We start from the raw sequence: 23,590 nt of genomic DNA, 5'->3' as shown, positions 1-23,590 counted from the left end.
TAGTTTTTTTCTGTCTCTTTGTAGCAGTTTTGTGTCTCTTTGTGTTTTTTTTTTTTTAAATCTCTAGTCATTTTGTGTCTCATTGTAGTAGTTTTGTACCTCTGTTGTCATTTTGTGTTTCTTTGTAGGTTCTTTCTGTCTCTTTGCAGCAGTTTTGTCTCTTTGTGGTTGTTTTGCATATCTTTGTGGTCATTGTGTGTATCTTTGTAGTTGTTTTGTGTCTCTTTGTCATTGCTTTATGTCTGTAGTCATTTTTATGTCTCATTGTAGCAGTTTTGTATCTCTGTGGTCATTTTGTGTCTCTTTGTACTTTCTTTGTGTCTTTTTGTAGCAGTTTTGTGTGTCTTTATAGTTGTTTTGTGTCTCTGTGGTCATTTTGTGTGTCTTTGTAGTTGCTTCGCATTTCTATTACCCATTTTAGTTATTTGTTGTCATCTTAAATCTCTTTGAGCTTGTTTTGTGTCTCTTTGTGGTTTATTTTGAGTCTTCTCCAGATCAGTACATGTCTCTTTGAGTGAGGTAGAGTGGCAGGTGAAGGTAGAGTGGCAGGTGAAGGTACGTAGATTGGCAGGTGAAGTTAGAGTGCAGGTGAAGGCCAGGGGACACCCCTGACACTTTGGGCCCCTGGGTCGGTGCCCCGCAGGCCTGTTCAGTAATCCACCCATGTCCCTGTCCCATGTGATCTTTGTATTTATGAGGAGATTTCAGTAAACTTCAGTAAATTCTTCCTCAGAGCTTGTAAACTTGGCACACATGCCAACCTGTGCATTCCAGCAGCTTGAGTAAGCAAGCTGAGAGAAATCAGAGCAGTGTAAATAAAAGTTTCACACACATCATGCAGCAGGCGGCCCCACTCAAACTCTCATTGTTTGTTCATCTCCCGGCACAGAAATATCACACTGCAAACAGAGGAGTCTGTCTGAGAATGTCATGCTTGAAAGGACAGGTGAGGGAGGAAGTGAGAGGCAGACAAACCAGCACACACACAATGACGGTTAAATGTCGACCAAGCTGACAGATGCAGGCTGTCTACGGTTCAGTCAGCAGGAATGAGGGGTGTAATGTGGGGCGTTGGGTGGGTGAGGGGTGTCTGTATTGTCCCATTAGCTTCTGTCTTTCATATTGGACCTGGAGTATATTCATAGCCAAAAATACATCTCACATTAGGGCTTGTGAAATTGCTTGGTCACATATAGACTGTATTTCGTAAGGCCAATTTACAGTGGCTATTTTTATGTGAGGTGTAATGAGTTCATGTGGCTTCAGGGCCCTTGTGTGTCTGCATTTAGATGATAGTTTTGGACATTGATTTACAAATGCAGATTGTATTGTTTGTTCCAGACGAAACAGTGATCATCTCAAATGTGCAGACAGACAGTACAAGTAGTTTGTCATTCTTTGAGAAGGAGTGTGGCTAAAGGATTTTCTGTATGTGAACAAAAAATGTTGTCACTGTTCAAGTAGATAAAATAAGAGTATTTTCATTATTGATTAATTTGCAGATTAAGTTCTCAGTTTTTAGGTGTATTAAAAGTCAGAAAATTGCGACAATGGTCATCACGATATCCCAAAACTGAAATTGACATTCAAAGGTCCAGTGTGTGGGATTTAAGCAGGATTTATACTTCTGCATCGAATCGCTGGCGTACCTCCTGTGTAGGCTCAACTACTAGAGCCTGTGCTGTAGCCTACACCGTAGCCTAACGTGCACCTCCCCAAAAATGTAACTACACCTCACAGTGATGCAGACCTCCTGTCTGCTTCTGTAAGCTGAAACCATTTCCCTCAGTGGAAATGAAGCTTTTATTTACTTTAATTTCACAGATAAGAAACAATAAATTGTGAAGACAATAACGCCTCCACAAAAATAGCATTTTAAGTCTTGTGTGTGATTTATCCTGGCTTCATATGAGCAGAGGAAATCTCCGCTAGCTTCTAGTCTAATTTATACAATGTAGAATGCCGTAGGCTTGTGCTAATAACGTTAGCATGTTATATTTGTTTGGAAAATGTGTTTAGTATAAGACAGTTGTTTCGATGGTGAAACTCGTGAGTTTCAATGGAAGCGAATTTTGTAACGTTACCTTTGTTAAATGTTGCTGTTGTCCCTGGCTTCATATGAGCAGGGGAAAAGTCTGCTAGCTGCGAGGCTAATTTATACAATGTAAAATGACATAGGCTTGTGCTAAAAACATTAGCATGTTGTATTTGTGGGGAAAATGTGTCCAGATAAAGACAAGTGTTTGTCTGTGAATGCTGTTGTGTACTTGTGTTTGAGATTGTCGCTATTAAGCCATGTTTATTGTGTGTTTAATGTATGTTTTGAATCAACTAAACTTTACAGCACTTCACAGACACCCCACTGCTGACTAGTGTTTTGGAGGTGTAACTGCAGAGTGACACTGACACACCACTGCACAAGTATAAATGCTCACTACAGCATAGGCTCTACATAGAGCTGACGCGCAAGTATAAATCCACCTTTAGGGGGATATATTGGCAGAAATGGAATATAATATAATAAGTATGTTTTCCTATGTGTATAATCACCTGAAAAAAGGAATCGTCATGTTTTGGTCACCTTTAAATGAGCTGCTTGTCTCTGCGTAGGGAGCGGGTCCTTGTTCATGGAGTTCGCCATGGTGCACCGCCACGTTTCTATGCACTGGCTCCAGATAGGGCCAGTAGCATTTTGGCATCAGCCACTGTAGCTAGCAGCCCCTCCGTGACAAGAGCATCGGAAAACTTCTTAACGTGAAACTGCTTTATTTACTGTTCTTACTGGTTCCTTTGTTTTGGAGAGAAAGAGACCTCTGCAGATAATTAGGCTCTGGGTAAAAATTTCCTTAACGTCTGGATTTTAAGTTATCAGAGAAAAAAGGTGAGCACACATTAACAGGTGCTAGGTTGGTGGCCCATGTTTGACATGCCTCCTGGACAATGAACACTGAAAGAATTCTAACAGGGAGAAGTTTCAGCTTGTTGCAATGTGCAATCCTCACCACTAGATGCCTCTTAATCACCCCTAAATCTCACACACTGTTCCTTTAAATTGCCTTTTTTTGTCTGACCCGGAGTATAAAACTCAAAAATATTTAGTTTATTATCATAAAAGACCAAGATGAAAAGCAAATCTTCACATTTGAGAATGTGAAACTGAAGGGCATGTGTCAGAATTATTCAAAGGTGTACCATGCAGGATTGTATGTTACTATTTGTAAACAACTTCGCCAGTGAAAGTGAAAGTGAAAGTAAAAGCCAATCCCAGATTCACTCTTGTTTGGCGTTACGCCTCCCTGTATTTGTATTTCCAGAGCTGTGCCTCTTGGATGCCTGCTGCTTACAGTCTGACACCTGGTTGCTAAATTTTTTGTATCAAGCCCCAACCTTACCTGAGTGCTGTGGGGGAACCTATAAACATCCTGAACACAGACAATAGGCAGAAAATACAGGCAGAGTACAGAGTGAGACAAAAACACCACACATTTGTAGAGGGTCAGAGAGATTCCTTCTTAATGAGTCTGTAGTTGTTTTTTAGGAAAATCCTGCATGGTATACCTTTTTAAGAAATCCCTGAAAAGAGTAATTGATCATCAAAATGTTCTGTCAACCAATGGTTTCAGCTGCCTGCTCTAAAAGTCTTGTCAGTGTAATGGAGTTAAGTTGCAGGCTGTTCTTCACCTGCTAATGTTGTTAGCTAAGCTCTCAGTACGTTTGGAAGTTTGTTTTGCAAAGGCGGGATGATTAAATGACTATCGATGATTATATCAGCTGACATTAAGATTTGACTTTGTGCTCCATAGTTTTTTACAGTTTATTAACCACACTCTTGTGTTGACTGGCCCACAGCAAACGGATTTAAAGTACAAGTAATATTTTACTATAAATGACTGAGTCATGGGTTTCCAGAGATGATGCACATGACAGGGCTGGAGAGACTTGAGTGAACAGTGTAGGACGATTCTAGTTGTTCCAAAATATTCAAGATGACTGAAAGATACCATGTGCAAGTGATTAAGCACCACATTCACCACAGAGAAGAGGGATTGTTTCCTAAAACAGTCTTTGCCTAAAGTGGTAGTTTAGTCTCATCTGACCTTGACATAAAATGTGTTGCTGCCTGAGCAGTCTGTGACATTTTGATTCTACCTTGAAAGTTTGCTGCTATAGGTCATGTTCACTGATGTGTATATATAGCCTGTATGCTCTGATTAAAGGATATGCTCACATCTTTTAATATATTGTTAATGACACTGTCGGCGAAGCAGTAATGATTGTGCTAAGTGGCTAATGGGCATGTAGCTACTTCCATGTTTCAGATGATACGTCATGTTTGTAGTTGACCAATGAAGATGAGTTTACATATCACCTTGGGTTCGTCCTTCACCTTCTCAAAATGATCCCACACTTTGGATTTCCTGCCCAACATGTTATTAACTAGCCTGTGGAATAATTGCAGGTACCAGCCCTGGAAATTAATTCCAGTCTGGCTGCTGAGCGTGGCTACTTCCTGTGTCTGTCCTTTCAAATTAAAGTCCCACATGGTCCAGTCAAATAGGTTTTGATTTATTTTGATGAGGCGCAGATCCTAATAGAGTTTCACCTTATGTTTTCTGCGACTAAGCGGACAGTAAAATCTTGCTGACTAATTCTGGTCGACTAACGTTCGGTCGACTGTCGGGGCAGCCCTACTTACCAGAGGAAGTCTTTGGTAGAAGTTAAAGTCACCTATTCGACTATTTCTTGAGTAAAAGTCTTAAAATATCTGACATTTGCTCGACTTAAGTATCAAAAGTAAGTTTATGAAGAATTATGAAGTTTATTTCTTCTTACATTAACACCACCTTTAAAAAGGAGTGAACATTACACTTGAAGAAAACAAGGTCTTCTTCACATGCTAAGGGATTTAAAGAAAGTCTTAGGTCATTCAGGGCTGAGACACTGCAGTGGAACAGTCATCATGAAGTCGGTCTCATCGTCGAGTGGAATTCTTTTCATGTAGGTGTGAGCATGCAGCATCAGATCTGATGCAGCCTGGGCTTGACTGGAAATGGAAACTTACCTGCGATTGTGAGAGCACTTATGTGATTAATCTGTGATCTAACCTGCAAGCTTGGACCACTGACAAACCTTCTGATTTTATTTTGGAGTAAGGTCAGTAACGCCAAGAAAAATTTGGAGTATTGGAGTATGCATTTTGTTAAAAGTAAGTAAAAGGCAAGTTAACAGAAACATGAAAACTCAAGTGAAGTACAGATACTGCCAAAAATATGTAAGTACTATAAAGTATTACTTAAATACGCCACTGTGTACATGTGGGCATGTTTGTGTTGTGTTCAGACAGTCTCAAAAAATGTGAGCCAATCCTTTACTCAAATTTTTATCCCGTTGAAACACATAAAAAAACCCATCCCTGCCTGTAGATATGTTCTATTCATGCTTCTGCATGCCGTCACGGTTGCACGGGTCCATCCTCTCCCTCAATCAAACAAACCTCATATGCTGAGACAGATCAGGACAGATGGTCAGGAGACTGCTGTTTTTATATTTATTGCATCGCTTACAGCAGTGACAGAAAGAGGGTGGACGGTTTGGTGTGTGTGGCGGGGGAAGGGGGGTTCATCACAGACTGATTGGCAGTGTGGGCTACGTTTCCCCGCTGTCACTTGGGCCCTGGCAGAACGAGCTCAGTGTGCTGGGGCATCTGTGACTGAGTGCCAGGGAAGGCCGTCTGCCTGTCACAGCCAGACGGCGCTCGGTCAGAGGATCTGCGAGGGTAAATAAAACACTGACACACACACACATGCACACACACTGGGACTGAGTTCATCCATAGAGACAAAGGGAACATGCCTGCACATATTGTGTGAACAGAACACATACACACACACACACACACACACACACACACACTCTGACCAGAAAGAAAGTTTGAGGTTAAATGACACAGATACTAAACCTCATTATTCACACCTACACCGAGGCCTGGCCCGAGGACACTCTGAGGATAAAATAAGTAACGAAACGTGGGTGTCAAAGAGCGAAAGCTGGAGGTATATTTGCCAAGTCATTAAGACCAGCCATTAAGCCATTTAATCGTGCAGAAAAGGAGGAGGAATTATCTTCTGGGCAACGCTGAGAGCAACTTCAGAGTTGCGTTGTCTTTTACCAACCCTACTAATGATTACAGTCTGGGAGGAATGATAGTAATCAGAGGGTTGCACAAGATGGGGGCACCATGGAAGTCAGTGTGAGGCTTGCAGCGCTCCCACCCCCTTTTCACCCAGAATAGCTACTCTTTCCTGGATTTCTCTAAGCCAATGGACAGGATGATTACCGCCGTGGTATAGTGTAAAAAAGCCTGCACCTTTTAAGATCAAACATGCCTGTCCTGTCGGAGCAGGAGGTCGCACATCACCAGGGTGTGTGAAGGGGTTTCCATCACAGTGCCAACCTGATGTACCAGGGTTTCACAGGTGGGCACTCCTTTTTACATGGTCATAGGTCATTTTGTTGGAAGTGGGTCTGTTGTCAGTGTGTCTGTGAGGGAGAAAAAGCACAGTGGGGTGCACAAGGAAAAAAAGAAAATCAATATGTGGCAGGCAGTGCTGTTATACTCGAGACTGGTCTTGTGGCGAAACCTAAAATAAGGCTGTACACGACACAGGATAATGTCAGTGGAATCAGATTTGACCATTCAATACAAATATTTAACTTTTTTAGTTTGAACAGACTCAGCACGACGTTTAGTGTGACCGCGGCATTCCCGTAATATGGGAAACAAGATAACTGTTAATGACGTATCGGAAATGTGCACAACATTTTTATCTGAGTGTGTCGTATTAAGTTGCTGTGAGCTGTAAATTCACTGCTTCTAAGCACAGGGGAGAAAATAATCAGTTATCTCGGAGCCTTAAGGCCTTTGCACACAGAGTCTGTTTTTGTTTTTTCCATCCAAAATTGTCATGTCTAAAAATAACTACGACCTCCTTTTGTGTCAGAAACTTTGGTCTGTCATCGAAATTTTCTGAACGGGTTCCATTTTCTGTGTTGCACATCCGTCAGAAGACTTTAGAGACGTTTGACCAAGAATCAGTGAAGAAAATGTGGTGGCAGGAGACATCTGTGGCAAGACCGAGGAATCATTTCATAACTAAGATAGCTCAGTTTCAACAAGTCAGATAGTAATATTCATGTGGATGATGAAGAGGAGGAGGATGTAGATACAGAGAGGGAGCACAGCTCTGCCCCTTCATGCAGCTGCGGTGCCAAATGAAAGACAGCATGGGAGTGGCGACAGTCAGATAGGTAACTATGGAAAGAGGCAATGGAGGAAATGCATGTTTTCATTGTGTCACGTATTAGGAATTTTTGCAACAATAGAACAGTAACATGCATGGTAGTCAGTGTGTTAGGTTTCTGTGCCTACAGTAAAAAAAATTCGGATGACAGATTAAAAAATGCATCCGAAGAAAACAGACTCAGTGTGCAAAGGCCTTTACAGTGCAGAGTCTCTCCTACTCTGTGCTGCTGCATCGTTTCCGCAGCAGTCTGTACCAAAGAGTAGCGCTAAACTTAACTGTGCAGCAAACTCTGGGGGCCAATCTGCACAACAAATGCTCAACTTGAAGCAATCTCAATATTGATATTGTGGCAGGCCACCACAAATAAATTAATGTATGGGAAACGCTGGCTGGTTTGTCACAGAATAACATGAACAAACTGATTGAGTGATTGAGGCAGCAGTTGACCAGCAACTTTGTCATCTGCAAGGTAAAATTATTGTTTATGTCAAAGGAGTCTGGTAGCTTTGAAGACAGCATGGATATGACTGCAGTTCCACATTCGAAAGGGCTGTCTGACTGCAGCATGAAGTGGTGAAATTATTTTGAATGTAGCACATGTATTACAACTGATATTAACAACAATTTTAAATTTTTATTATAATACAATATATTTTGACAGTTGTGGGGGGACCACAAGAGCTCTCTTTTACCAGCGTTACCCTCCAGTGCCTTCTCATGCCGCTGACAGTGCTGTACTGTCAGAAACATTAACCTCCGACACTGATGTGATTAACTCTTTTCTTTCTCACTCAATCACTGCCATTTCCCACCAGAAATTTATGAAGTTGGCAAAACCAGTTCTCCCAGTCTGTTGGGGACCACTGAGGAGCAAAAAGTAATTAAAAAAGCCAATCACAACTACAGAGTGTCAGAGGTGACATTTTCAAATGATACTCAGTTTACTGTTGCATAAAGACGAGAAAAACAAGAAGGCCAAGAACAACACAAATGTGAAAGTAAAGCTAATTAAAGTTTGGCATGGTCCTTGAACACAGACAGTGCCAAGTAGGTTTTCACATAGAAGGAATTTGCTTTGTGAAAGTGAAAGTAGGTAATGTTTGAATAAGAAAATCAAACTTGGTAATATCAAATGAGAAAGTAAAATTAACTAAGGTTTGGCATGTTGGTTGAACAAAGGCAGAATCTGGTTAATTGCCAGGTGAGTTTTGCGTATGAAGAATTTGCTTTGGCGTATTGGTGTATCACATAAACATAGTAAGAGAAGATGAAATTATAAGAGCAAAGGACAATTAGCTAAACAATTAACTCATTATCAAAGTAGTTTTTGATTAATTATCTATCACTTGTCTAATAGAAGAGGTGGGACAAAGTCATTGTTTCGCAAGTTTCAAGTAAGTCTTAGGTCTTCACACTCAAATCCCAAGTCCTAAACTTGGGTTTCAAGTCATAACGTGCTCCACACGAATATAATACCAGTATTAAATTTACAAAAATCATGAATGCTTTTTAAAATTTGAGTCTATTTGTTAAAATACAATACAAGTTTGTTAAGAACTTCCTGAGCATTAGCTCCCTACCTATGATAATATTTGCCCTGACTTACTTTTCTTTATTCATTCATTTTCCGTAAATGCTTATCCTGTTAGGGGTTGCGGGGGGGCTGGAGCCTATCCCAGCTGACATTGGGTGAGAGGTGGGGTACACCCTGGACAGGTCACCAGACTATCACAGGGCTGACACATAGAGACAGACAACCATTCACACTCGCATTCACACCTACGGACAATTTAGAGTCACCAGTTAACCTGCATGTCTTTGGACTGTGGGAGGAAGCTGGAGTACCCAGAGAAAACCCACACTGACACGGCGAGAACATGCAAACAAACAAAAGAAGGGCTCCCCCAACTTGGGTTCAAACCCCCCACCCTGGGTTCGAGCCAGGAACCCCGTTGCTGTGAGGTGACAATGCCAACCACTGCACCACTGTGTTCTTTATGCAACTTCAAATGTGGAACAAAGGTGGAAGTTGTTGTTGCTTCTGTGTAGTTTTCGACCCACACATTTTGCATACTGCTGTTTATTGCTGACCGGTTTTTGTACCCAAACAAAAATCATCTTTGGTAGCATTTTTCCCAAGTGGTAGTCAATAAACAAAATATTAGTTCTTCATGGTTCTCTCCGGCAACTTGATTGGATGTTGTCGGATTGGCTCAAACAAAGTGGATCTAAAGAATGAAGTGTTGACTTGCTGGGAATTAACAGCATTAACGTTAGATGATTCAGGGAATTAATTGATTTGTGGCACAACTTTTAAATAACATCCTTTTAATCTATTGGTTTAGGGGAGGGTATCAAGTACGTTCAAGTCAAAAGGTTCAAGTCCAGGTGAAGTCACGAGTCAATCTAAGTTTAATTACAAGTCGATTTTGATTTTGTGAGTTTAAAGTCATCAAATTTGTGACTCAAGTCCACACCTCAATCTAGAAGAGTAATAAACTAAATATTTCATAAGTGCTTGGGAAATACTGAGCAACACGTCATCACTGTGGAGCAGTGTAGCTCTATTTGGCAACTAGACTGTGTATATATAGCACTCAATGTGACGCGTAGGCCTGTTCCCATGATGTGACGAACAGCACCATTGAAGGAGGACTGAATGTAACAAGGACAAGGTGTCTTGTGCCTGACACCAACAATGTGCATGAAGAAGCTCATTAGTGGTGCCATTCATTTTACATTCCTCACTTTTAGAGTAGAAGTCATCTCAGTAGAATTTCTTGGTCAGTTGTAGTCATTGTGTACAGTATAAAGTTTTATTGCTCACATCTTGCGACCCTCCTACAGTTATATTTTAGGGTAATGATTATCACTGTTAAGACCAAGAAACTTTTCCTTGCCTGCTCTGGATTCTTACACAGATTCCTGAAAAGGCTTGGTAGATTAAATGGGTCACGTGTAATAATTCTACAACAAATATTAGTATTTTGAGCTAAATTCCTTTAACCTTGTGCCAAGGCTTTATGTCGATCAGCCCCCCAACCCGTCAGCCAAAGGTAAAGGGAAACAAGGGTCATACCACTTAAAGGTTGCGGATTTTCCTTCAATTCAGACTCTGTTCAGCGCTGAAGGCCGTAGTAAGCTGTAGTAAGTCACTCCTCACATGCTGCTCAGTGGAATTTGAACGTGCCGGTCATGTGCTGCTCACAGTCTCTCCTTTTCAAAGCTCGTGCTAAAGACTACCTTCACAGCTGGACCCTGTCTTGTCTTTGTTATTTCAGTTGTTGGGAGGATGTTGTGGGGAAGTTTCACAGCCAGTTGCCTCCTAACAACAGACGGAGACTGCTGCTGTTGCTACTGCCGTGTCTGGCTTGGACAGTTTCTATGGTAACCCACCCACAGGATAGCAATATGTACGACCGTAGAGGAAACTGGGGTTGCTAGGGCTATGGATAATGATGAGACTTTTCTTTCTGTTTCTCCCACACAAACAGAGATGATACAGTGGCTGCAACTAAAGCTTTTCTTTTTCATCAACTAGTTCTGCCGATTTCACGTGTTCATACCCAGAACACCTCACCATACTTGAGGTCACGCACCAGTGTTCATCAGTGTGGTAGACTGAACTGAAATGTCCTTGTTTAAAGCCTTTGGAATCTCACAATAGTTCACTGTCTCTCCACATGGACGTACTTCTCTTTAGTTTGTAGGCATGTTGAGCGTTTGAGGCAGCAGCACATGTCTTTGTTCTCTCCTGCAGTCTCATGCTCTTCTGTGGCATTCAGTGTGTAAATACTCTATTGTTCTCACAGCTCATTCCATTCCTTTGTTTTACACTGATTGGGTTAGCAGCACATGGCAGTCATTACTGCTTTTAGTATAATTTTATTTGTCTTTTTATTCAAATATAGATTGCTTCATTGAATTCCCATGTTGACTTGTTGGTTCCAGCCTCTCAAATTTAAGGATTTGATGCTTGTCTTTGTCACACATGATAGTGGTACTTATATTTTGAGGGTTTTGGACTGTTGGTCGGACAAAACAAGACATCTGAAGACATTACCTTTGGCTATGGGGATATATATGGCATTTTTCACTATTTTATGACATTAAGGACATAAAGGATCATTTGATTTGTAGAGAAAATAATATGTAGCAGCCCTGATTCTATATTTTCTGACTGTCAACCAATCCCGTTAAAAGACCAACGCCAACAACAAACTAATTCTGCTAACACTGCTTGTGTATCAAAAGCCTGATAAAGCTTAGTTCTCTGTGCCATAGACCTCCATTACTGACCAAGAAAAACATCAGTTAGACACATTATTGCACCAGATGACATGCTCTGTATTTTTCAATAGCATTGTAGTTAATTTGAAGTAAACATGTACCGTGCTGCTGTTGTTAATATTCACAAACAGTCCCAACAAATATATTATTTACTCCTGTTTGATTAACAATTAAAGATTGTATAAAATATCAATCAATCAATCAATTTTATTTATAAAGCCCAATATCACAAATCACAGTTTGCCTCACAGGGCTTTTACAGCATACGACATCCCTCTGTCCTTGGGACCCTAATGGATCTAATTACCATGACGTCAAAATCTAGGGCTGCTGTGAAACTGCGCCCACTTAGGGCAACAAAGTTTGTCTTGGGTGCGACAGTACAATAGACAAACAAGAAAGGACAACAGAGAGGATACCTGCACACCCAGACAACTGGGCTGGACAGTTACTAAAAGGTCCACAGGCTGAGATCAATGTAAAAATAGTCAATTTATTCTAGACATCCATGCACAAGGAGAAGGGTGCTCAAAGTGCAAAAAATGAAGTGAATGTCTCCTCTACCACCATAACGTCACCCAGTTGTTTGAAAGCCTTGAGTTTGGCAATTTAGCTGTTGCCATCTTGGCTTTTTGAAGCCAGAAGCCAGAAGAGCTAACCTTAATGCTAGCTGCTAGCTTTGTTAGCTCGGTGCATTTACAGTTAATGTTAACTGTAAAAAGTTAACTGTGATAATGCTAAGGCTAATTTTTGCAAGTGAAAAACATGGCGTCTTTAGGCTACCAAACTGTAAGGCTACTATTAACTTTCATTAACTGAAAACGCACTAAAATAACAATGGCTACAGCTACGCCTATACTCTGTGAATCTGGAGTTATACCATTGTTACGTTAGCTAACCAACGTGGTAGCAACTTGTCAACTGACGGCACCCACCTGTTACTAACAGCATCCACTCCTGTAATTATGCATAACTTTCAGCTTTAATAAGATGTTGCTAGTTAAATTATATAAAAAAATTCACCCCAGTCCTGTTGTTATGAAGGGAGAATTAAGTAGCTTGAGAGACCTGAACCATTTTTTGTACCAGGCTGTAAACTCATGCTCTGGATCTCAATCATTTATTGAAAGCTAGCATAGTCAAAGATAAACAGACTAGCATGCAGCTTCTTGACAGTGCATCTCTTAGCTCGTCTTGCAAATACTACGTTACCCAGAGGCCCTTGTGTGTGAGTCCTAGCAACACATAATGCTCACGGTCACAGTGACCTTTAGTGACTAATGTTAATAACTAAGCTACATCCAAATCATATCACAGGGTGAATGGGAATTAACTTACTTTTGGAGCCAGCCTCAAGTGGTCATTCCAGGAACTGCAGTTTTTGGCACTATGCGTTTGCTTCATTTTTCAGCCCCCGAAATTGCTGCTTGCAAAAGATAGCTAAAAACTGCATTACACAGCTGTTTAAGGAAGTGTTTTGGCTTTTTGAAAAATGAGATAATATATCCGTAAACTGCAGATTTATATCTTTAGTTGGAATTTCCAGCCCTGGGGCTGAGGGCCGCAGACTGGCTGGGGAAATCAAAAGGTATTTAGAGGCGGGCTAAAGCAATGTTGCTTTCAGTTTCAGGGGTTTTACTGACAGTCACAAAAATGTAGAATATTACCACACCATATCCTTCAACCACAGACAACACGAGGCACTCTGAGGTCATTCAACAAAGAGTGCTTTTATCCAACAGAGCAATTAGAAGTGGTGCTGAATGTTATTCAGCAACAGGAGTGGGTTTGTAAACGCAGCTGAATGATTATCAGGTCTTACTTATGACACTTTAAAGGTCACACATCATGGGATTTGCTGTAATGTTAGCGACTTCTGCGTGGAACCACAGCACCTTAATAATACGCCAAATAACTCATTACACCCCACAGTCAGGTGTGTATGTGTGAGTGTGCATGTGTGATATTGATTGATATAATCACACCATATGAGTTTTTCCATCCAGACGGTTCTCTCCCAGGAGCGAGGTTAACACCCTCAGACTGCCTGTGCTCACACATCAACCTCGCAATAAGGACCGGACGTGTGAGAAGATCAAGTGAAGTGTTGATTGTAGACAATGACACGCTGTCATGGCCTCTTCGGTTTTACGGAACAGTTTGTCCTCAGTTCCTAGAAGAAATTATTAATCATATTTAGTCTCATCAAATAAACTCTTTGTAGATAAAAGAGTCAGAAGATGAGTTACATAAAGCGTGTACTGACAGGCTTTTTTTTGTGGGCAAGTCTGTGTGTGCTGGCCAACCTTGCAAGTCTGCACTTTATGTAAACCAGTTCTTTTTCCAAGGTGAGCAGGCAAAAAAGACATTTTCAACCATTTTACCAGCTCTCGTCCATGTTTTCAGCTGAGCACAAAAGTCGTTTGTGGATGGTATGACGGTCATTGCATAGTAATATTTCTCCTGACCTGTCCTTGTTGCTCTATTCACTTCGACAAGATTTCATTTACCTGAATAAAACACGATTGACTGTGTTCTTTAATATCATTCAGTCCACCAGTTCTGGCTAAACATTATACTGGGCTCAGTCAGATGTGCAATAAAAAAAAAAAAAAAAAAAAAAGGAACATGAGTGCCTTGAAAATGATTAAGCAATTATTTCTATACTGTGCCTTAGCCTCCACTCTGCTGGATGTATGAGCTCCACAAGGCCTGGAAATGAAAGCCTTATTTCAGTCTATTGGCTCTTTATCCCACTGTGTCGTGTCTCTGGTGAATTCACCTGGGGTTATATCAGCTAAAATTAGACTCTCAATTATGAGCAATTACCGTCAGGCCTGTGGGCCCCACAGTGTATTCACTCTCTCGCTCACACCCGCACTGCGCCACGCCACTCCAGCTCCTTGCGTGGCTGGGTAAGTACCCACAGCAAAGCGAAAGTATGCTGGGAGAAGCTGTGCTCGCAGTTCCTGAATCCTCTTCCTGGTTCATTTTCTATTTTGTAACTCGGCTTTAGCGGACGCTAACTGTCACTGTGCAATTACACTTTCCCCGTAGGCTTTCTGGAATCGGAGCAGTGTAGCAAAAATGTGTGCTAAAACTGTCAAATGCTACCTCCAGTCTTTGGACGCTTGATATGATTGCAGAGACGGAATATGAAAATGTGTTAAATGAGCAGGCACAAGCTGTGATCCAGCGTAAAGACGTGATAGCCCTGTCAGCAGAAATCAGAACACTTAATCATGTAATCTGCTGTCAAATCTGAGTCGTGAATGTTTTTTTGATGATACTATAGGTGCATTTTTTTTTTCTTTATAGCAAAACTCATCAATTATATGTGCATGTGAATACCACTCTGGAGTTTAGGGACGTTTAACCACGTGAAGCTCATGTTTAGGATGGTGACTGATCATATGTAACTGATGTTGGCACACAAAAACTCAAAATGGGAACTATATTTGGAAGGGTTATGCAAGATCACGTGTGTGTGTGTGTCAGAGAGAAACTATTTTTTTGTAAGTAGAGAAAACACTGCTGTCATCAGAAGTTATACAACCATATTCCTTCATACAACTTTAGCTGCTTTTGTTGTCTCTGACCTCTCTGAAATATATAGTCGATGTTTGAATTCTTTTGAAGAATCTCCAAAACTTTCTGCCTGAAAAATGTTTTCATTTTGCATTTGCAACCCAGACTGTCTAAGTCACAGATTATGATCACAGCTATAACCTGTTCATGCTTGTGCTCAGATCCCTCTTGCTGCCGGCAGCGTCAACACACCTGACTGTCTGGGCACCCGGTAAAAGAGTGAGCATCAGATCCCACTCACTGGGCCTGTTTTTCAGTTACCAGCTCATCTGCTTTGGTTGCATTTTAAGGGAACAAACTAATCTGTGGTTACAGGATACATCTGGTGATTTTTTTTATCATCAACAAATCCCATGAGAAGACCAAAACCAAGTGTACAGTTACAGCCTGATAGAGCTGACTAGCTCATTCCTTTGTCTATAAATCAACATTGTTGCTCAGTAACTATTAATAACATCAATTAAAAACATCATTGTGACATATTTCTTCAATTCACTGAACTGTAGCATTATATGTTTATTTTGAGTTGATCCCACAAACTCTGTAATGCTGTTTTAAATACTTGTATGTCCAAATGTGTATATATCCGCACATGAAAATAGTCCCCAGTGAATGCACTATTTACTTTTATTTGAGTAATGTTTGTTTAAAGCTACAGTGCCCAGCTGTTGTAGGAAATGATTTTGTTGTCTGTAAAATTGAAAGTATTGTGATCCGTCTTCAAAAGATAAAGGCAAGTATTGAGAGATAGAATAACACATTGTTGGTTTTAGTCTTTTTCATGGGATTTTATGACTGTACAGAGAATATCTGGTATGTTACAGTACCCATATTACTATACTTTTTAGTACGCCAGAAAAAGATTCAGTATATCCCTATAGATTTGTTTGTCAAAAGCAGTATGCCAAAAATACCAGGGTGTTCTAACCCAAAGTGCTTTGTGTAGTGGAAGATAAGTCACATCCACTATGCTGCAGATAGATGACAGCTAATTGAGCTGACTTGGCAGAGATGGCTGCCATCTTGTTTTTACACAGATTAGTGTATTCTGCTCTTACTACGGCTAGATGGCACAAAAAAGTGTCCATGAATGAGGACAACAGGTCTAAGTTAAGAGGAATCAAGTATAAGGTCAAGAAATAATCCTCCAGGACTGTAACATGCTCATGTTTAACCCAAACAGCGTGTCAGGTGACTGCAGTTGGTTCAGATCGAGGTCAGAACGGAACGCGTTCTCACCATAAACAAACCGCACCAGAGTTTTTTTTTTTATACTTCAAATTTCATGCTATGGACTGCGATGGATATATGAGCATGACAGTCAAAGTTCAAGGCACAATGTTATGATGAAGTAGTATGTCCAAGTTATACTCCATGCAACAGTGTGTATTGAAAATAAACAGAAGTACGAAGGTAAAGGATTTCGACGGCTTTATCAATTTAGCTTTAAATACTCCGTGTGCTGAAAGTCGGAGGCTGTCACTGTTGCTGTTTACCATGCTTAGCAAAAAACCATAAGTGCTGCGCAACAGCAAAGGGAGGTTTACTGATGTAAAGACAAAACGGCTGCTTCTTAGGATAACAGACATAAATACAGCGATCCGAGGCAGAAATCAAGATCTTTTGATCAGAGAGGTATGCTTGAACGTGTGACTTCAGCCGAGTGTTACCAGAGATACTTTACGCCGGCTGATCATAGATTCAGTTCCCCATCATAGAGGTACTGCACTGCACGCCTCGGTGCACACTTATGCTAAGGTGAAGTGATGTGGGCAGACTAGAAGATATGTTCCTGGAATTTCTTTCTCCCCTCAAGTGTCTGTTTCCGCTTAAAGGTTTCACTTTAAATGAGCTAATTAAAGTAATGGAAATTTTCAGGGGACTTTGAATGAGTTATGACCATGGCTGTTAAACCTTTGATCGATCCGTGGTTGTTTTTTTATGATGTGAAGGCATCTAAAAACTAATATATACTTAAAATACACAAAAAACTGAACAATACCTGACTTAATCTTTGAAGAGTTGGTGTTAATACAGTCAGTCAATTTAAGAAAAGTATAAAACAAACCCTTAAAGTGGTCTAGTTGTGTTTCAGTAGAGTCCTCGTCAGATTGATAGTGACACCAAATATCCTGCTAGTAATTCCCCTTGCTTTGCCTTTGTGAAGTATCATCTCAGATTTTCTCAGAGAATGACTACAGAGAAAGAGCTTATTATTATGGCAGATTACTTCTGCCATTCTCTGTGCGGATTAGGCCCATGGCAAATTAGGAAAAGTAGGTCGAATAAGAACCATCTCTACCCTCATCATTTTTTGGCTACGTTTTGAGAAGGAAAATCGTTGAGTTCTCAATGGAGTTGAGGTACTCATATCTTGCCAAGATCAGGAACAGACATTCTTAAAATAGTGTTTTGTCACTTTGGTTCGGATGTTTAATCACATCTGCTTCTGAAGGATCCAAACCCAGAACCCTATTACTCATCTAGCTCTTAGCTGCTTTGTAAAATGGCAAATATCCTGCTAAGTTCTCTTCCCCTCCCCCAGGTCAGGAACGATTCGGGAACATGACACGAGTGTACTACAAAGAGGCCGTGGGGGCATTCGTGGTGTTCGATGTGACGAGGGGCTCTACGTTTGAGGCGGTGTCTAAGTGGAAGCACGACCTGGACAGCAAGGTGAAGCTGGCTAATGGCAACCCCATCCCCTCAGTGCTTCTGGCCAATAAATGCGACCAGAAGAAAGACAGCTCCAACAGCACAGCCCTAATGGACAATTTCTGCAAAGAGACTGGCTTTCTGGGCTGGTTTGAAACCTCAGCCAAGGTGAGAGATTAATGCATTAGACGAGGAAGCTATTAGGCGCACATAGGCGTCAAACAGATCAATGCGCTTCTAAGTACATTTCTATTTGTATCTGTTGAATGGGCTTTTTAAAAAAAAAAAATCTTCGCTTTGATGTTTCGTTTTTATTTGTGGTTACTCTACACACAGGCAGATAATGAGACAGTGAGCCCTGAGTGGGATATGCAAAAGGCCTTATCACAAGCAAGAAGCACAGACTTTGTGGTGGTTTTGCCTCTGTTATTGTTTTGTATCTCTTTGTGGTTTTTTTGTGTGTCTCTGAAGTAATTTGTATGTTTAGTCATTTTGTCTTTGTCTTTGTGGTTGTCTTGTGTCTCTTCGCTATTGTTTTGTGTCTCTCTGAGGTCATTTTGTGCCTCTTTGTAGTCATTTTGTGCCTCTTAGTTGTTGTTTTGTGTCTCTTTGTGGTTGTTTTGTGTCTCTTTGTAGTCATTTTGTGTCTCTCTGAGGTCATCGTGTGTCTCTTACAGGGTTGTTTTGTATCTCTTTGTAGTCATTTTGTGTCTCTTTGTGGTTGTTTTGTGTCGTTTTGCTTTCTTTTTGCATTTCTTTGAGGTCATTTTGTGTCTGTGAGGTTGTTTTTTGTCTCCATGTTGGCATTTTGTGTCTCTTTGTGGTTTTTTTGTATCCCTTTGTAGTCATTTTGTGTCTCTTTGTGGTTGTTTTGTGTCTCTTTGTAGTCATTTTGTGTCTCTTTGTGGTTGTTTTGTGTCTCTTTGTAGTCATTTTGTGTCTCTCTGAGGTCATCGTGTCTGTGGGGTTGTTTTGCATCTCTATGTAGTCATTTTGTGTCTCTTTGTGGTTGTTTTGTGTCGTTTTGCTTTCTTTTTGCATTTCTTTGAGGTCATTTTGTGTCTGTGAGGTTGTTTTTTGTCTCCATGTTGGCATTTTGTGTGTTTTTTTTGTATCTCTTTGTAGTCATTTTGTGTCTCTTTGTGGTTGTTTTGTGTCGTTTTGCTTTCTTTTTGCATTTCTTTGAGGTCATTTTGTGTCTGTGGGGTTGTTTTGCATCTCTATGTAGTCATTTTGTGTCTCTTTGTGGTTGTTTTTTGTCTCTTTGTGGTCATTTGTGTCTCTGGGGTCATTTTGTGTCTCTTTGTGGTTGTTTTGTGTCTCTTTTAGTCAGTTTGTGTCTCTGAAGTTACTTTTCATCCCTCTTTGGTCTTTTAGTGTCTCTGTGGGGTCATACAGAGTCTCTTCCTGATGGATTTGTGTCAGTTTGAGTGACATTTTTGCAGGTGAAGGCCAGGGGATGCCTAAATTGGGCCCCTGGGCCTGTGCCTGGTAGGCCCTTTCAGTGATCCATCCGTGACACTTCACTTCAGCAGCATGAAATTACCAAAGTTAGGGCTCATATTAATGCCGGCTGAAATATGTTGCATAATGAGGTTACATATCTCCTTTTAAAGCTTCTTGAGTAATGGTTCAAACATGACCAGTAATGGCTTCAACCCTTATTTTACGCATGAACGTGACTTGTGAGCAGCAAATCAGATATGATAAGAGCTGTAAGATGCCCTCACAGCTGAGTCAAAATAAAAAGGAGCCACTGGACTTTTATAGTTAAGACTGAATGGCTTCCTCACTGCTCATGACAGGAAATCCTCCAGGCCCCTCCTAAATGGTGTAATCACACTGGTTACACTGTGGCAATTGTGAAATACTTACACGAAGTAATGGTTTTTGTTATCACTCACTCAGCAGTTATTCTTATTAACATTTTTATCTTAAATTCAGTGTTAAGTATTGCGGTTTGTAGATAATTGGCCAAGTTTCAAAGACTTTGATTCTCAATTTGACCATTATATTAAATTACTGAAGTTATTTTTATATTGCACACATGATAGAGTTTGGATTTTGTGACAGCCATTTTTTCATTATTATCCTGCTGTGTTTGTCATTCATGCACAACGTCTATGGACATTTATCTTCCCTACCAGTGAAAAGATTAGTTGGACAGCTGGTGCGATATGGTATCACATGACGTTGACTGATGCTGCAGCTCAGAGCTGTGAGGCTGGGCTCTTAAAGGGATGTGAAAGATAATGTTTGGGAGTGTTTCTCCTCAACTTTGGTGATGGTGTCAGAGTGTTGGTGCTACTGTGTTTGCGCCTCTAGGCTGTGCTTTGTACTTCTGTAGTTCTTTGTGGTAAGAATTTGATGAATTGAGATTGTTTTGGCTGCCTCTGCCTTCAACAAAGTTAAGTGTTGGGGTGTCGGTAGCGTGGTGGATAGTGCCGGCGCCCCATGTACAGAGGTGATGCCTCACTGCAGCGGTCGCAGGTTCGATTCCGGCTTGCAACCCTTTGCTGCATGTCATCCCCCCACTCTCTCTCTCTCCCCATTCCATACTGTCCTGTCAATTAAAGGCAAAAAGCCCAAAAAATAATCTTAAAAAAAAAAAAAAAAAACAAAGTTAAGTGTAGTAATCAGTAAAGAGATAAATTTGTACATGTAAGGACCAACTAAATATGTGACTGTTAAGTCTGAGGTGATGGAAGAAGTATTTAAATCCTTTACTAAAGTAGAAATAGTGATACCACACGATGAAAAGTCCTGCATGTAACATTTTACCTAACAAAAAGATATTGACAACAAAATGAACTTAAAGCAGAAGTGTGGGACCTTTGCATATAAATGAAAGTGCGTTATGTTCAAGCACTTGCCAGACCAGTTCACCAGTGATTTTCCTAGTCGACCAATAGTCGTCATTTACTGTAGGGTCATTAGTTGACTAGTGGCCCGCATGTTTCTGAAATTAATGGGTTAGGGTTAGGCTTAGTAATGATTGTGCTAAGTGGCTAATGGGCATGTAGCTGCTTCCATGTTTCAGATGATACGTCATGTTTGTAGTCGACCAATGAAGATGAGTTTACATATCACCTTGGGTTCGTCCTTCACCTTCTCAAAATGATCCCACACTTTGAATTTCCTGCCAGACATGTTATTAATTAGCCTGTGGAATAACTGCAGGTACCAGCCCTGGAAATTAACCTGACTCCTGTCTGACTGCTGAGCATGGCCTCTTCCTGTGTCTGTCCTTTCAAATCAAATTCCCACATGGTCCAGTCATATAGGCTTTGATTTTGAGAAGTAAGTGAAGCAAATTCAATGGAGTAAAAGGGCACTTACTATTTACTTTGAATTGTGGATACAATTACACAAAACAATGCACAGTACTTGAGTAAATCCACTGACTCACTGTCCACAGCTGTTTGTCTCTGTTCTGAGGCTTGTGTTATCTGATCAAGTGCAAACTCTTGATGCTATAATACAAGACTCATCAGCAGGTAACTGTGTGCGAGCATGACGCTGCCACAAACAAAAGGCTGCCAGCAGTCTGCGTGTGCCACCTCATGTTCACTGATAAATTACTTCCTTTGAAAGATGCAGTTGTGTCTGACGGGTGCTTGAATAACTATGGGACTCCAGGGAAAAGCCCCCTCCGTTTCCCTCACCTCCTCTCCCCGTCACATTTGTGTCATTTTCCAGCTCAGCCTCATTCTTAGATAAAATTACTGATCCAAAATATGCTTGCAAACACACACTTCTGCTTTTTAAACCACAGCCTTTTTTGTTACTTCCATGTTGAGGAATGCTTTGATGGGTTTTGGCAGCCGGAGTAAACTTAGTTAACTCATTCCAAGTAACCTTAGTCCCTGCAGCTATGTCACGTGCTGCGTCATGTGAAGTGTGTGGGTGTGTGAGATGTGGGCAAAGCCTTTCTGGCCAGTTTCTCTCTCAGAGAGCAATGAAGTGTTGTTGTTTACTGTGCCTGTCACGCTGGTTATAAACTCAACCTGCAACTACTTGTAACTGGAATGTTTTTTAATCAGTACCAGACTTTCTTTCAGTTTCAAAGTGACGAATCAGATTTCTTAAAGGAATACTTCCCCCTCAAAATGAACATTAGCATGTATGTGTCAGCCAGGAAATTACCCTCCTGAGCCATTAATTCACCTTAAAAATCTCTTTTGTCAGCTTAAAAGTGAAGCGTACAGTGTACAACATGTGAGAGGAATAAATCACCTGAATTGATCACCCCATGTTACATTTGTAAAGAAATCTTTGTTTTTCCTCCATGCCTCCAGTGATAGTATAGTATATGTATATATGTATATGTGTGTATATATATATATATATATATATATATATATATATATATATATATATATATATATATATATATATATATGTGTGTGTGTGTGTGTGTGTGTGTGTGTGTGTGTGTGTCTCTTCGGTTTTCCAGTGGACCGTTCGAGCAAGTCCGGCTTCTCTGCTGCTAACGCTGCTGCCGGGATACAGCTGAGGAGGAGCTGGCTGCTAATGCTATGTACTGGGACACTGCTAATGCAGCTTGCCGTGCTGCTGTAGCTCAGTCGTAACTGTAACTGATGTTGAGACTCTACTGACTGCGTGACTGGTAGACAGGGGTGGGTGGCACAACAGGCCAAAACACAAATTCAAAACATAAACATGATTTGCGGGCTGTAAAAAAATGTTTTAAATGTGAATATTCTGGCTGTACTATTGTTGTCGGTGAGATCAGTATGTTATATGAACATTATTCCTTAGTCTCTGTGACATATTAGGATGATTTTATGACTATTTGCTTTAGATTTTTTACATATAGCTCCTTTAAAGGGTTAGTTAGGATTCACCAAAGACACACAATAACACAAACAAACTACTGATAAAGGCAGCGGCAGACCAGCAGCTCCTTGTTTTCAGCTAGGTAAAATTACTGTTTTTGTCAATGGAGATAAGTTTCAATGTCAGTTCAGTCCCTGGTCGGACATGGCAGTCTGTTTGGGAAGTACAGAACATACGACTGAATAAATGAGACTTGAATTATACTGCACAAGTTGTGTGACCGTTTGTAAACAAATGTTTTGATTTGGTTTTGCTGTTATTAAACATGGACCATATTATTTAATTCTTCAAAACTTTTTAATTTTTGGATTCTTTGTTCACAGTGAAGGCATGCAAGAAAAACAATGTTTCTTTTAACAAATTCAACATAACATTAGATGGGAGTAATCAATACAAAAATAGTCATTTTGGGGGTGAAGTATTCCTTATACATTGTTTTAATCCCAGTTTTGAAGAATTTGAGCCTGAGGCAGGTCACTTTGTCAGATACTGAAGGGCTGTTAATGTTCTCTGGTCCTAATCAGCCTTTGTTGTGATGAAATCAACAACTTTCTCTAATTAGGAGGTTCATCTAGTTTTGATTATTGCACATCGTCTACTGATTGAAAAATTGTGAAGTTATCTAGACAGCACTCATAATCATGGGATTGTACTTGCATGCACTTCCACTTAACTCACAAATCTGGGCAGTAAATTTGGGCAAATAATACACCGTGGCGCTCCTGACAGATTTGTTATGACTTTCTAAAATAATAAGCAACTAGATTGTCATTGCTAACTTGATTTTTGACTTTTGCAACTCAGTTATTTTTTGTTCTATAAGCAATTTTTCAGCATACCTTAACGCCCAGGCCTCTTTGTGAACATCTCTGTTACTATAGAACCTGGAGAAA

The 23,590-nt window shown here is 40.5% G+C and overlaps 1 protein-coding gene across 1 annotated transcript in view; it reads left to right on the top strand.

Annotated features, from left to right (window-relative positions):
- The window catches only part of rab32a (RAB32a, member RAS oncogene family), a 29,540-nt gene that overhangs the window by 2,363 nt on the left and 3,587 nt on the right, over positions 1 to 23,590 (top strand). Inside the window, exon 2 of the mRNA XM_049589420.1 lies at positions 17,728 to 18,005. Coding sequence (XP_049445377.1) covers positions 17,728 to 18,005 — 278 coding nt within the window. The remainder of the gene's footprint in view (positions 1 to 17,727; positions 18,006 to 23,590) is intronic.

Source organism: Epinephelus fuscoguttatus, linkage group LG11 (assembly GCF_011397635.1).
Source record: "Epinephelus fuscoguttatus linkage group LG11, E.fuscoguttatus.final_Chr_v1".
Taxonomy (NCBI): Eukaryota; Metazoa; Chordata; class Actinopteri; order Perciformes; family Serranidae; genus Epinephelus; species Epinephelus fuscoguttatus.
This window is presented reverse-complemented; position numbering and strand designations above follow the sequence as displayed.